Below are 13,509 nucleotides of genomic sequence, written 5' to 3'. Positions count from 1 at the left end.
GATGGATTAAACGCAGATATTTCATTTTCCACCGCTTATCCTAACGAGGGACGCGGGGGATATTTAACTTAATTTTAATCATCTCAAACATCTTTATCAAAAATGTCTCACTTTGATGACGTCACGTTACAGGAAGTAAGTTTGCATGTATGCCCGTTAATGTTGACAGCGGAGGAGACTTTGTGTTTTGCTCATACTACTGGAGGTAGTTAGGCGTTAATATTTCGCTGATATCTTTTTTTAATTTATTTATTGATGTTATATGTCTTACTCCATTAGGGCCATTTGACGATAACGTTATCGCAATACATTTGAGTCATGTGGTCGCTTGTTTTCACCTTGGTTATTTAGTGGAGCAATGTATGATAGTTTTATAAAATCGCATTGTTGTTAGCTGTCAAAGCTTACACAGCTACCTAAAGAGGCTAGGTTAAGGTAGTAGCCGTGAAAGACACGCCTATGCTGATTCGGATACAGATGAAATTAGGATGGACCGAAGGCCTGTAGCTTATGATGAGGAACAAAGTGGACCTTCTCACGATATCTCTGGTCCAGAGATGCGAAGGTAAGACTACCTATAATTGTAATGATCATGCTGTCCATATAATATATCTAATTTAGATAGCTATCTCCTTTCAGTCCTCTCGAAAGTGGCTGTGCGTTTCAAGCAGATGTTGACACCTGTCCTTCTCCCGAGGCCAGTGGCTTGTTGTCATTGCCGTGGGAGATGGTGACCCATATTGCCTCACACCTTCCTGCTCACTGTGTTATCTCTGTGCTGCCAAATGTGAGTTGGAAAATGTGGCAAAAAGTATACTGTATAAAAGCACCAATGCTTTACTAATGTTGCCTCCTTTCAGGTCTGTTCAGCTTTGCGTAATGTCTGCAAGGACAGCACTGCCTGGCAGCTTCGGGCTCACAGACTCGTTGGCTCAAAAGCTAGCTTTCCTGTGGGCCTGAGGGAAGACTTTGACTGGCCCAATGCTTGCTTGGAGATGGAGCAACTGATTACCTGCTGGTCCGGCATGGCACAGCATGTTGATGAACACCAGAGGCAGCAACAACGGATAGAGGCACGCGGAGAGATGGAGCCTGAGAGAGATGCATATGGTGCTGATGAACGATTGGTTGGTGAACTTGTTGAAGAACCGGAGCAGAGATTGGGAGAAAATCCAGAAGAAGATGGATTACTTGAACAGAATGGTGCTCTTGATAATCAGGATAATGGCAGCCATGTAGTAAGAGAACAGCATCAACCACCAAAACATCACAGCCCAACCCGAGCACTTGAGCGCCTCACCCTGAATTCAGGCCACATTGCCCAGGTCAACTCAGTCCTCCTGGTGGGTGGTGACGGAACTCTCTGTGCCACAGGCTCCAGAGATCGAAACGTTAATATTTGGAAACTGCAGGCAGACGCAAGCAGTATGCTTCTGCACACGCTGCTAGGCTGCCACAAATTCAGCACCCACCAGGGATGGGTGTGGTGTCTGGCATCCCAGGGACCCCTGCTGGCCTCGGGAGGCTTAGACAGTACGGTGAGGCTTTGGGACCTGCAGGCCTCTGGAGCAGAGAAGGGGATGATCAACGCTGGGGGTGCTGTGCTCTGCTTGACCTGTCTGCCCGATGTTCTGCTGGCTGGAACATTTGATGAAAGGATCAGCATATACGACCCGAGAGGTGAAACGATTTTGCATTAATGACACCTTAGGCACTGGATTGCTATTTTTAATGTTTAGGATCATTTTTCCTTGGCGCAGGTTTGTGTTCTACTTCTACAAGTGCCTTTGTGGTTGTCTTTATAAAGGCAGATAGAGCTCTATTACTGACTATATTTCATTAAGTGCTTGCATCTGTAATTTCCACTTATTTGTTTTGCACGCAGCTGCTTTTTCTTGCTTGAAAAGCCTCCGTCTCCATACGAGTGCAGTCATGTGTCTGGCGGCTGACGACAAATACATGATCTCTGCGAGTAAAGATTGCACAGTGGCTGTCTACGACCGCCGGGCTGACAAATTCCTAAATAAAGTTCGGGTAGGTGCAACTGACACATTAGGAATGAAAGACTTCTGTGCAAGATGACCTCCAATAGTCTCCACTGTCTTCCAGCTGAGCTCTTACCTGCGGTCCATGAGCTACAGTGACAATGAGGTGTGGGGTGGAGACCACAAAGGCTTGCTCCACTCCTTCTCCTTGCAGGAAGGTGTCTTAAAATCCATGGCGCACTTTGATGTGGGGCACACAGCTATGGTGACCGGCATTCATAAGTCACCTGGAAGTCTCTACACATGTTCCTCTGATTGTACCGTCAAGGCATGAGATCTTATTTCTTTACTTATGTATGTAGACTCTAACCTTCATACACTCAATTTAAGCTCTCCTTTCCCTCAGGTGCACATCCCTTGTGGGCCTCCAAAGACATTATGCACACTGCGTCACCAAGCTGGAGCCTCAGGGGTGAGTTTAGCCTTACTGATTTTATGGATTATTTGTTTCTGTTGTGCAAAGGGATCACATTAGTAACTTTATTTGATAAAAAAAATCATAAGTTTTCAGATTCAAGAATGCTGAATTGCAAATATCTGGGGGTTCCAGTGTATTTCTATTATGTAGTGTCATGGTTATTAATTGGAGGAGTGATCACATAAGGTATACAAGTGTACTGTTAGCCTTGCCTTTTTTGATTAGAGTTTTACTATTTTCATTTTGTAAAGTGGCACGTTGCATGAATTGGCAAGAGGAGCGATCAAATTAGATGTACTGTCGGCTCTGACTTATTGTTTCACGTCTTTTTATGTACAGTATTTCTATCTAAAGTGGCTGTTATCATTAACAACTGACAAGAGGAGCAATCACATTAATCACCCAACTCATCTACGTTGTGCTTGTGCATGAACAATATTGCCAAGCTCTGGCCCACCTCTTCCAAGCATCATCAAAGCAGTCATACTACTTACCAGACTTCAGGTGTCAAGTGTGCCATATGATGATATTTTTCATATGTTTTCCCTCCCTTCCCCAATTTTGCCAGCTGAGTGTGGAGGCCGGAATCCTTGCTGTTGCCTCCGGTGATATGGGCGTGGAAATTTGGAGGCCCAGAGAGACATGAAATCGAAGTTGCCAAACCTTCCAGTACCACAACTGTGGTTTTTCACATATGAAAACAACTTATATTGACAGTTTTATTTAAAATAACAAAAGAGGTCAGTCTGGTATTGAAAGAGATTACAGTATAGTGGCATTTATGGTAATGACTCTTGGAACACAATTTTCTCAATCAACCATTCTGCCTTTATAATGCCCCTTTAATAATAAAAATACTGTATAATATAAGTGATGCACATGTGTCCAGTACAATGTAATAAAAGCCATGAGAAGACTCGGTTATTCTGCACTTTGAAAGATGATGTTCAATTTGTTGTGGCCTTTGTTAGCGCCACATCTGTTACACAAGGTAATACAAATATTAGAAACATCTCATCTTATGTTAATTAATTCACAGCTCTTGCTGTTTTTTTTTTTATAACACTGTGCAAGTGTACTTATGTGCTTTATGTATTTAACATTGATTTTGCCAGTCTTCTCTTAGATGAAAACACTCGTGCTTTTTTTTTACATGACAGCATGGCAGTTGTTATGGCAATTTTTCCATCAATAAAGATTGTCCAAAGAAACCAAGTTGTCTTTTGTCTATTTATTAGAAGCTCCAAGATTACACAGGTTTCACAGCATCCATCCATCTTCTACCACTTATCTGAGGTCGGGTCGGAGGGGCAGCAGCCTAAGCGGGCAAGTCCAGACTTCCCTTTTCCTGTCCAATTCGTCCAACTCCTCCCAGCGGATCCGAAGGTGTTCTCAGGCCAGCTGAGAGACAGTCTCTCCAACATGTCCTGGGTCTGTCCCAAGGCCTATACCAGTCAGACTTGCTCTGAGCACCTCCCAAGGAGGCATGACCAGACGCCAAGCCACCTAATTTGGCTCCTTTCCAGGAGCAGTGGTTCTACTTCCGAGTTTCTCGTGAGTGTGGGAAACCAGATCGATATCAATTGGAATGGAATGGAATGGCCTTTATTGTCATTATACAATATATATACAATATATGTACAATATACAGAATACAATTGAGAGTTTTGCCTTTCAGCTCAGCTCTCTCTTCATCACACAGGACTGATGCTGAGTCTGCATCATTACAGATGCCACACCAAATATGTATATAATCAGTTTCTCAATAGTATTTTGGGGACAGGAGAATAAACATTTCTGTCCCTCAATGGCGTGACAGAAAATAATTACGTTTAAAGCACATTACAATTGTTGCACTTAAGATGTAGATTGACAACAAAGCAGGAGTATTTTGGTGTCTCAAAGCAGCACACAGGTCTTCTTATCTTTGAATGGGTTGGAGGAGGCTGCAATTCTGGTAAGCAGAGGGTCACTCCGCTTGTGGTCCTGGCAGTACTGGACCAAGTCTACTGCTGTGAGGGAGATCTAGGACACAGGTGGAGAAACCTTCACAAGCATGTAACATTTTCAAGGTGTCGTTTTTTTTGTCAGTGTCAATGACATTACTCTAAAAAGAATGATGGAATCTTGCAACATACCTTAATTCTCTCCATGCTTGCCTCCACCCGAAGCTGCTCCACCAGTTTTTGCACCTGAGCGTGGCTATTACAGCAACTCATTTTTTAAAAACCCAAAAGATTTTATGTCCTTTTAGAGTAAAAAAGGAGCACAACAATTGTGAACAGGTTCTGTTTGATCATAGTTTAAAAAGCTTCCTCTTTTAACCAGAACTCCAGTTTTATTCACTGCTCTGAATGGTGAGCCCCTTTGAATGCTGCTTTTAAAGGTCATCCTAAAGGTCACAAAGAGCACGCCCACCATGAAAAAATGAACGTTCTAATACAATGGCCAGGTTTACTCACTAAATATTCTGTATACTGTATACATCACTCCTCTTTTTGGTTTAAAGAGGGTTTTCTGGCCTATTCCTGAATTTATTAACATGTAAAGGTATAATTGTAAAACATAGCACTAATGTTATTTACATGGCTGTGAATCTCGGAAGAGGTAGAATTAGGTAGACTCTTAAGACAAATTTATTTATCTATTTGTTTTTCTTAGTTATATTTCATATTGACCAGAGCAATTTGTAAATTAATGTTTCTGTATGATGTTTTTATTTATTTTGGGATGGGAGCTAAGCATCCAGAAAAAAAGCTTTTACAATTTTATTTTACAAAATAAAAATTAAAACCTATTAGAAAATATATCGGAATTACGGTATTGTGTCTGATGTGATTTGGCTTTTTGAATTCAAATATTGGGGGTAATACACTAACACGCCACTGCATTTGTTGATGGCGGCAGTGAGCCGATTTGAACACACTCCGAAGAAGTTTGTCCATTTCCGCTTTCCGTAGTGTAACATTTCTGGTCACCTACATGTGGTGTTTACAGGAATGGTAATATTTATTATGTGGTGAAAGACATAATCGTCCTCGACAAGTTGTTTGCATATGTCCTTTTAAAGGTATGTTCATATTTTCTCCGTAGTCGTGTTGTATTGGAATTGGTAATTGCGTTTGACTGGAGCAAGCTGTTAGCTTGTCTATGAACCGGAAGTGTGATATTCCGCCTCTCACGGAGTTGAAATAACACGCTGTGTAATTATATCAGTTTTTGCGGAGTGAGTGGGTTAAACTTCACAAACGAATGGAATACATGTAGCTACGTCAACATCACTCGAATGTCTGGTTGTAGGTGAAGAATGGCAGAACACGCCCCCTCTGTAGCCCTCGAGGCTGTGCTGAAAACCACCAGCGACTTACCTGAGGACTTACCGAAAATTAGAGGCTACGACTTCAACCAGGGACTTGATCTCCAGGCTGTGCTGAAGTCCTACCTCACCACAGGCTTCCAGGCCAGCAGCCTCGGTTTGGCCATCCAAGAAATCAACCGCATGGTGAGGATGCTGGCGATGTTCTTCAAGTAGGGAATGATGTGTAAATGTGGTTAACTGTCGAATGATTCCCAGATCGAGAAGCGCCTCGAGCCAATTCCAGCAGAGGAAAATGAATGTAAAGCATCAGGTGATGCACCTCGCCGACCAGGCTGTACTATATTCCTGGGATACACTTCAAACCTGATTAGCTCTGGAGTCAGGGAGAGCATTCGATACCTGGTAGAACACAAAATGGTATGTGCATCAATCATCGATGGTATATATCGCCTTTCCATTTGGTACATTTTACACACAGCATATATTGATGAGTTTGTTGGCCTTTTGGGTAGGTGGATGTGATTGTGACCACAGCAGGTGGCATCGAGGAGGACTTGATCAAGTGTCTGGCTCACACATACCTTGGAGATTTCAGCCTCCCTGGCAAGGAGCTTCGCCTAAGAGGTATCAACAGGTGAGTAAATGAGGGTTTGTGAGACAACGGTTTACATCTATGAGGAAGGAGGCCATGTCATGAATCTTTAATGACACAAAACGAATAATCCATGTTTCTGTAATGAAGCACCAATATTTTTGCAATGGCAAGAGTACTACATCCGTCGGAAAGACAGTATGTTGCAATAATACAGCTGTGTACATTGAAGTGATGCTATGGTCTTAATCCAGGGGTTCTTAACCTTTTTGACGTTGAGGCCCGATTTTTTTCAGTGCAGAGTGGCCCAGGGCCAATTAAATATTAACACTGTATAGATTTAATTGATCTCATTAATTTGTTTTCAATAATTTATCAAATCCACTCTCAGTGTAACTAGCGAACAAGCTAAAACCTGAAAAAAGTTTAATGAATAATAACATGACATGATGGACTGCACGGCGTTCAAGTGGTTAGCACACAGACCTCACAGCTAGGAGACCTGAGTTCGATTCCACCCTCTGCCATCTCTTTGTGGAGTTTGCATGTTCTCCCTGTGCATGTGTGGGTTTTCTCCAGGTACTCCGATTTCCTCCCACATTCCAAAAACATGCTAGGTTAATTGGTGACTCCAAATTGTCCATAGGTATGAATGTGAGTGTGAATGGTTGTTTGTCTATATGTGCCCTGTGATTGGCGACCAGTCCGGGGTGTACCCCGCCTCTTGCCCGAAGACAGGTGAATGAACATGACATGATAAAATGTGATCATTACAAAGATTTTTATTAAACCTATCTAAACTTTTGCTAATTCATGGAACAAATCAAGCAAAAAAAATGTAAAGGCCTAAGTCAGGCGTATTAATAAAAAAAGACCAATATTTAGATTTTACTTTTAACAATAAAAGGAGTCAGAATAAAAATCAATGAAATCAATCAATAAAACGGGTAGAAGGGTAAAATACTCCACACACTGGGCTAAAGGCTCTGCCTCGCTTCCTCCATTTGCAAAGGGCGTACTTGATGAAGTCAGGATTAATCCTCACTGGTCTAATCTAATGTTATGCATCAAATTCCCTTCCACGCTTTGTCTTCAAGGATTGGCAACCTACTGGTGCCCAATGATAACTACTGTAAATTTGAAGACTGGCTCATACCCATCTTGGACCAGATGCTGTTGGAGCAGAACACACAGGTGAGGATACCCAATCATCTAGTTAGCTAATACTCTTTTACTACTAATTACTATAACTTGTTTGATGTGATTGAAATGATTCTAGGGTGCATGTTGGACACCTTCTAAAATGATCCACCGGCTTGGCAAGGAGATCAATAATACTGACTCAGTCTACTACTGGGCGTACAAGGTGAGTCTCCGGTATTTTTTAGGACTACCCTAAATGCTCCAGGTGATGCCTGTATTCAATGAACCGTGTCAACTATAGTGGTGTATAAACGCAAAAAACATTGACTTAGCTTTACCTACCTTTGCATGCTCTTTAAGATGTTGGGTTTGCTACGTCATGCACTCTATACTTGCCTCCAATGTATGGCGCCCAAAATGTTGGCTGAGCAGTTTGCTCCTACCCGTTGTTACAACACTGGCTGTGTTACTGCAGTAACAGTAACACAGTAACACATCCCACAAAGTAGGATTTAATATTAATACATTTAATATTTTGTTGTTAGAGCATGTAAAACCTGTTTATGACCTTCGAAATACAGGTTTTACCATTATTAACACCCCCCAAAGGATCTTAACACTCGTATTATTTGTTTGCATCACATTGCATAGCTGTTACATGCAGGATATGGTATCTCTGCAGGGACACAAGATGGCCTCCGTTTTAAACATAGCATTCTAGCGAGCTAACTAGAAGCTGTGGGGAATGGATAAATGAATGGGGAAGAACAAAATAAGAAAATATTATAAAATATAAATAAGTAAATATTTACCACTTCCACACGGAATGCGAGGACATTTTTTTTTTCACTCATAAGGTAATGTAGTACAATGTCATGTCTCATCAATGTAATGTTACTGATGCCGAGTGACCAGTGTAGAATACTACATATACGTTGGTTTTCAATATTTTTGACTTATAATAGGCCATAGTCAACCACAAAATAGCGATCATCTATTAATTAATGAATTAAAAAAAAAACTGCCATAGAGTGAGGAAGCGATGTTCAAACTGTGATGTAGGGAGGGATGAGTGTAATGAGTTTAACAATTTGGCAATAACAGCCTCTCTCCAATTATCTTTCTCATTGAAGCCCCATCCTCACTTCCCAACACCTTTATGTCCATTCATAAATCAACGTATATTCATGTATTCAAAGTACAGCTCATGTGAAACTGATATCCTTGGTATTGTTCTGTTTGACTTTAGAATAACATCCCAGTATTCAGTCCCGCGTTGACAGATGGCTCCCTTGGTGATATGATATACTTCCACTCCTATAAGAGCCCCGGCCTTGTACTGGACATCGTGGAAGGTTAACAGCTACATTTACTGTACAGGTTATTGTTTGATGAGCGTCTCTAACTGTGTGCATGTTCTTTTATAGATATACGAAGGTTGAACACCCAGGCGGTACATGCCAACAAAACAGGAATGATCATCCTGGGTGGTGGGTTGGTCAAGCATCATATAGCCAATGCCAATCTCATGGTAACTACCCTCTTCTTCTGCTCTTTAACACAAGTAGACTAACGGCAATACCAACACGTGCTTTAAAAAAGAGTTAAGATCAAAAAACGCATAATAATTCGCAATTGAAACGGCATTAGAGACACTCCTCAGTGTTGTATTGATTTAAATCCTATGCAACAAAAGGCAGCGTGAAATGGGTCACTGTTGGATATCTGTGTCATCTGTGGCCTGCCGCATCGACTTATTTCTCAGAACTCAGCAGGCTGTGGTGATGTATTTCTTCTTCATGTGTGCATAAAAGCTTACACCCTGCTGCTTTTTTAACCTTTTGTTAAGATGATGGTAGTGTGAGTGTGCATCAATTTGCAGTTACAGATCACCTCCTGCTGCCACTAGGTAACCCAACCTGCAAACATGTACACACAAGGTCTTTAATTTTTAATTGTTCAGGCACCCAAATAGACCAAAACAGTAATCCTGACATAGCTTTCAGTATAAGTGCAATATGTTAAAATTAAAATTGAAAATAAAGAACACTAAACAATTTGTACATCGCTTATTTAAAGCTCACACCCATGTGTACGGATTCTATTTTTGTTTTTTTCCAGAGAAATGGTGCCGATTACAGTGTGTACGTCAACACAGGCCAGGAGTTTGACGGCTCAGACTCTGGCGCCCGGCCCGACGAGGCTGTGTCCTGGGGCAAGATCAGAACAGACGCCAAACCTGTGAAGGTACCGCTTTCGGTCCTCGAAAGACCAGTGCTGTCGCTTTTATCATACTATATGTAATCGCCCCTCGCTCCATCGTGGTTCCAACATTGCGCCCTCACTCTATCACGGTTAATAACTGTTTTGTGCTTGAATATGGCCTATTATTTGTAAATATATGCATGTTTAAGCAAATTGTTAGTATTGTTGGTCTAAACAAAGGATTTCCAAGAATACAAAAGAGATAAATGAACAATAATACAAATATAAGACATTCAGGAGACGTCATATGTAGTGTAATATCTGTGACTTGTGTGGGCCTGGACCCGGGAAGTGATGTGTGTAACTGAAAATGTATTAATTCTGCCTTTATAAATATCTGAAATTACCTTAGCAGATTTTTACCAGATTTTTGAACTTGCGCTCCTCACCCGCCTTTGTAAAGAGTTGCCTTAAGCATCACTGCTGGCATCAGCGTGTAAGGTATTCATTTGGCCTGACGGGGGCGCCAATGGTGCAAATAAAAAAAGAACCAGCCACGGGGCTTTACTGTGGACTAAAAGATAGGACTAATTGCATTCTCATAAATGACATGTCATAGATAATGTCAAGATAATTTATGTTATGAACGTGGCATTTTGTTGTGTCTATTCTTAGGTATACGCTGATGCCTCCTTGGTGTTCCCCTTGATTGTGGCCGAGACGTTCGCTCTCCACGCTGACAAGCTAATCGCAGGCAAGAACATGGAGTGAATGGACAGAAGTAAACAGCAGCCCAGGACTTTGTCTTATTAAAGACAACAGTCAGCCACTTTCCCTCTGCTTTTACACCAGGTAAACTTTTCCAAGCACCGCAGCATTCCTGTGGGAACAATGCTGCCATGTAGAAACGAGACCACATGATGTCTCTTTGCTTGACGCAGACAATAATTACTTGTTAGGACAAGTAGTTTTACTCTTATTCAGAGGGCTGAAATAACATCGTCGCATGCTGTGGCACGCACGCATCCTTATCTTAACCGCAAAATCATGATGTCAGATTGTCGTTTTTTTTTTACTGCTGAAAGGAAAATTGGATATTTTCAGAAGATATCACGAGTCACACATGCAATGCTTTATTTCACAATGTTTTGAATAGTATTGCATTTTCCTAGTCATTTATTTGTTGCACATTTATTTGTTTGGATAATACAACTACTTTACCATTTAGTATGATTAAACCTTTTAGAGGGATAAATCCCGGCGTAAGGGGGAAATAAAATAAACTTTTATTTTAGGACATGTCCACACAAATACGGATATAAAACCTATATTTTCTCTTCCGAACACCAATGAAGGGTTTTGTCCTTAATAAAAACTTTTGGAAAATGGAGTTTCAATCAAGTAAATCCAATCTTGTCTCATGGTATCAATCAAGTCCAGCTTGTGTGTGTGTGTGTGTGTGTGTTTTTGTGTGACCGAGTAAACAGTAGGGGTGTCATGAGACACTTGGTTCATGAGATGAGATTTTAATTTAAGAAAAGTACAATTTAAACATCTAAAAAGCATATGACTATATATTGCAATGTACTCATTTAATTTCTACTAAGTTATCTAGCCTTGCTCCTCACAAGGCTACACCCTTCAGCACTGTGTGTATGCCAGCAGCTCCGCCTCCACCCACTGAGACGAAGAGACTAAGTTGTGCCAAGTTGCTGAAACCAGTACACACAGTGAACCCTCTCTTGTTTGGAGCCGAGAGAAGGAAAACGGACACATATGCACAGGGCAATATATTAAGGCCAGTTCATGTTCATTGATTGTGTGATGAATTAATTCATGTATTATTGTCCTAGGCTTACTGCCTCACGAGATGTGTTTTTGTGAATGAGAAATTTAACTACGTTTTAATCTTGATACTCTTAGTAAACATAGGGTTTTGTTTTGTGTCATTTTCTGTTTTTAAACAAAAGAACACTAAGTTATTGACTTACGCACGGGCAATAAAAAAAACATGGTTCCTGGACTTTTGGTAAGTGAACAGGCTATTTTTTTAAGTCCACTCTTGTGGATGGAGACTGTTTTGAGGTGGGACTGTGCATTTTTGAAAATATCCGTGTTCGTGTGGACATAGTCTTAGATGTGGCTTTGGCTTTTACCTCGGTGAATAATACATGAGTCTTAATGACAAAATGAAGGGACATGAAGGAGCTTTGCATTTCAACTAATGGCATTGGGCTTGTGTTGGAGAAAAAATGTGCTGCCTTTCAACATCTCAGAAAAAAAAGACATGTTTGAATTTCAGTCGCAAGAAATCCTTGAACTTTCTGTTTTGAATAAACGAAAGAGGAGTAAACTACGATTTTCTCAGCTTGAATTCACAACTGGGACCACCTCTCTTCACTTTGGTTGATTGAATTTGTTCCCGCCCAGACGACATACAGTTACTTCAAACTCATTTTCTCAAGAACCACATAATCAAGTCATGGTGAGGAAGACATTTCCCATTGAGATAAATCAGTCTGCTGTTGTGGCAGTAATAGTTCCTGTGCCTAATCACGCTTCCCGTATCCTCATATTGTTTTCATAACCATCTTATTCACTTTTTTTATTGTTTTTTTAAAAGCCCAATCATGGACACTTTTTTGCGGTATGTTTGCAAAACCAGATTTTCCACGCTTCTATAGTTTTTTTCTTTTTTTGATGGAAATGAGTGGAATAGGAACTGTGACACAGTCAACTTTCCCAAAACCTGAGCCCAAAATGCGACACACACACACACGTACACACAAATTGGGTGTTCCTTTCCCACTTTCCAGTCAACCCATTTCCTATGGATTGAGTGCACATTTTTTCCCAATGCAGTGGTGCTGGGTTATATGTATAGCAGTGGAATAGAAATATGTTAGGGGAGGTCAGATTTAGTTGATAAACTATACCAGGGACATTCCTACTCATACACTGTACGGTTTTAGAAGTGTTTTTTTTAAAAACGATTTCTGCCTGCAACTTAATATCAAGTTTAAGATAAGATGAAAGGGGACCTATTAAGGCTTTTCCACTTTTCTGACTTATAAATGTAGTTAGAATGTTGTATTCTCGTGTTAAACCATGCCAAAGTTTCAGATAATGAGGTTTGCACATTTGGAAGTGAGCCCTGAAAGAAGTTTGGGATGGCTCAAAACGCTCGGTTTGAAAAGGCGTGGTAAAACTGCCCCTTTGTGATGTCACAGAGGGATGGACTTCCTTGTGGTTTATAGTTAGGAAGTACTTTGGCCGTGTGAGTAATCACAGCGGAGTTGGCATGCTCGGAGGTGGGCTGTGGGTGAAATAAATTAAAACAGACCGTTTTGTCAGGAAGTACAAATCAAAGGAAATACAGCTGGAATAGGTGCAGATTCTGGAAAATCTAAAAAGTTTTCTGTGGTTTGCATGTAACTTGTTCAGTATAAAATGAATAAAAGAAATAAGATAAAAGGAAAATACACGTAGAAAATTAATTAATAAATACAATTCAAAGTTGTAAAAATTACCAGGAATATTATGCAGCAATAGATACAGTAAGTACATTACAGTACCTTATTTGAATAATAAAAAGACAATAAATGGCATCGACACACACCGACTCCCTTCTTAACATTAGTTTTGCCAACTGTTCAGATGTTGGGATGCCAGATGTTCGTTCATTTTGTGCAGATGAAAATCTGGTAGTAACTTGTAATCAATGCTAAGTGTGTTTGTGAGTCGGAGTCACGCTATGGTAATGTCGTGCGGCATCTGCACACAGCAG

The 13,509-nt window shown here is 40.7% G+C and overlaps 3 protein-coding genes across 3 annotated transcripts; 2 read left to right on the top strand and 1 right to left on the bottom strand.

The window, feature by feature from the left end:
- The first annotated feature begins 126 nt into the window (after window positions 1-126).
- Window positions 127-3,644, top strand: fbxw9 (F-box and WD repeat domain containing 9). Its single transcript, XM_058049392.1, has 7 exons — window positions 127-565; window positions 640-787; window positions 861-1,680; window positions 1,886-2,034; window positions 2,110-2,313; window positions 2,392-2,457; window positions 3,032-3,644. The coding sequence occupies exons 1-7, from the start codon at window positions 489-491 to the stop codon at window positions 3,107-3,109; spliced, it is 1,542 nt and encodes a 513-aa protein (XP_057905375.1). The 5' UTR covers window positions 127-488; the 3' UTR covers window positions 3,110-3,644.
- A 428-nt stretch (window positions 3,645-4,072) lies between these two features.
- LOC131103329 (guanine nucleotide-binding protein G(I)/G(S)/G(O) subunit gamma-7-like) lies at window positions 4,073-4,759 on the bottom strand. Its single transcript, XM_058049490.1, has 2 exons — window positions 4,602-4,759; window positions 4,073-4,488 (listed from the first exon to the last, which is right to left on the bottom strand). The coding sequence occupies exons 1-2, from the start codon at window positions 4,680-4,682 to the stop codon at window positions 4,363-4,365; spliced, it is 207 nt and encodes a 68-aa protein (XP_057905473.1). The 5' UTR covers window positions 4,683-4,759; the 3' UTR covers window positions 4,073-4,362.
- Window positions 4,760-5,370: 611 nt separating this feature from the next.
- dhps (deoxyhypusine synthase) lies at window positions 5,371-13,509 on the top strand. The gene is made up of 10 exons (XM_058050180.1): window positions 5,371-5,533; window positions 5,764-5,965; window positions 6,038-6,199; window positions 6,295-6,416; window positions 7,472-7,568; window positions 7,654-7,740; window positions 8,767-8,872; window positions 8,945-9,048; window positions 9,639-9,764; window positions 10,398-13,509. The coding sequence occupies exons 2-10, from the start codon at window positions 5,771-5,773 to the stop codon at window positions 10,491-10,493; spliced, it is 1,095 nt and encodes a 364-aa protein (XP_057906163.1). The 5' UTR covers window positions 5,371-5,533; window positions 5,764-5,770; the 3' UTR covers window positions 10,494-13,509.

The sequence above is a fragment of the Doryrhamphus excisus genome, chromosome 15 (genome assembly GCF_030265055.1).
Source record: "Doryrhamphus excisus isolate RoL2022-K1 chromosome 15, RoL_Dexc_1.0, whole genome shotgun sequence".
Classification (NCBI taxonomy): Eukaryota; Metazoa; Chordata; class Actinopteri; order Syngnathiformes; family Syngnathidae; genus Doryrhamphus; species Doryrhamphus excisus.
This window is presented reverse-complemented; position numbering and strand designations above follow the sequence as displayed.

Coding starts and splice junctions, on each gene's coding strand:
- fbxw9 (XM_058049392.1), top strand. CDS start 489: ATGGACCGAAGGCCTGTAGCTTATGATGAGGAACAAAGTGGACCTTCT. Junction 788..860: donor TTATCTCTGTGCTGCCAAAT/GTGAGTTGGAAA, acceptor GCCTCCTTTCAG/GTCTGTTCAGCTTTGCGTAA. Junction 1,681..1,885: donor CAGCATATACGACCCGAGAG/GTGAAACGATTT, acceptor TTTTGCACGCAG/CTGCTTTTTCTTGCTTGAAA.
- LOC131103329 (XM_058049490.1), bottom strand. CDS start 4,682: ATGAGTTGCTGTAATAGCCACGCTCAGGTGCAAAAACTGGTGGAGCAG. Junction 4,489..4,601: donor CAAGCATGGAGAGAATTAAG/GTATGTTGCAAG, acceptor CCTGTGTCCTAG/ATCTCCCTCACAGCAGTAGA.
- dhps (XM_058050180.1), top strand. CDS start 5,771: ATGGCAGAACACGCCCCCTCTGTAGCCCTCGAGGCTGTGCTGAAAACC. Junction 6,417..7,471: donor CGCCTAAGAGGTATCAACAG/GTGAGTAAATGA, acceptor TTTGTCTTCAAG/GATTGGCAACCTACTGGTGC. Junction 9,765..10,397: donor CAGACGCCAAACCTGTGAAG/GTACCGCTTTCG, acceptor GTCTATTCTTAG/GTATACGCTGATGCCTCCTT.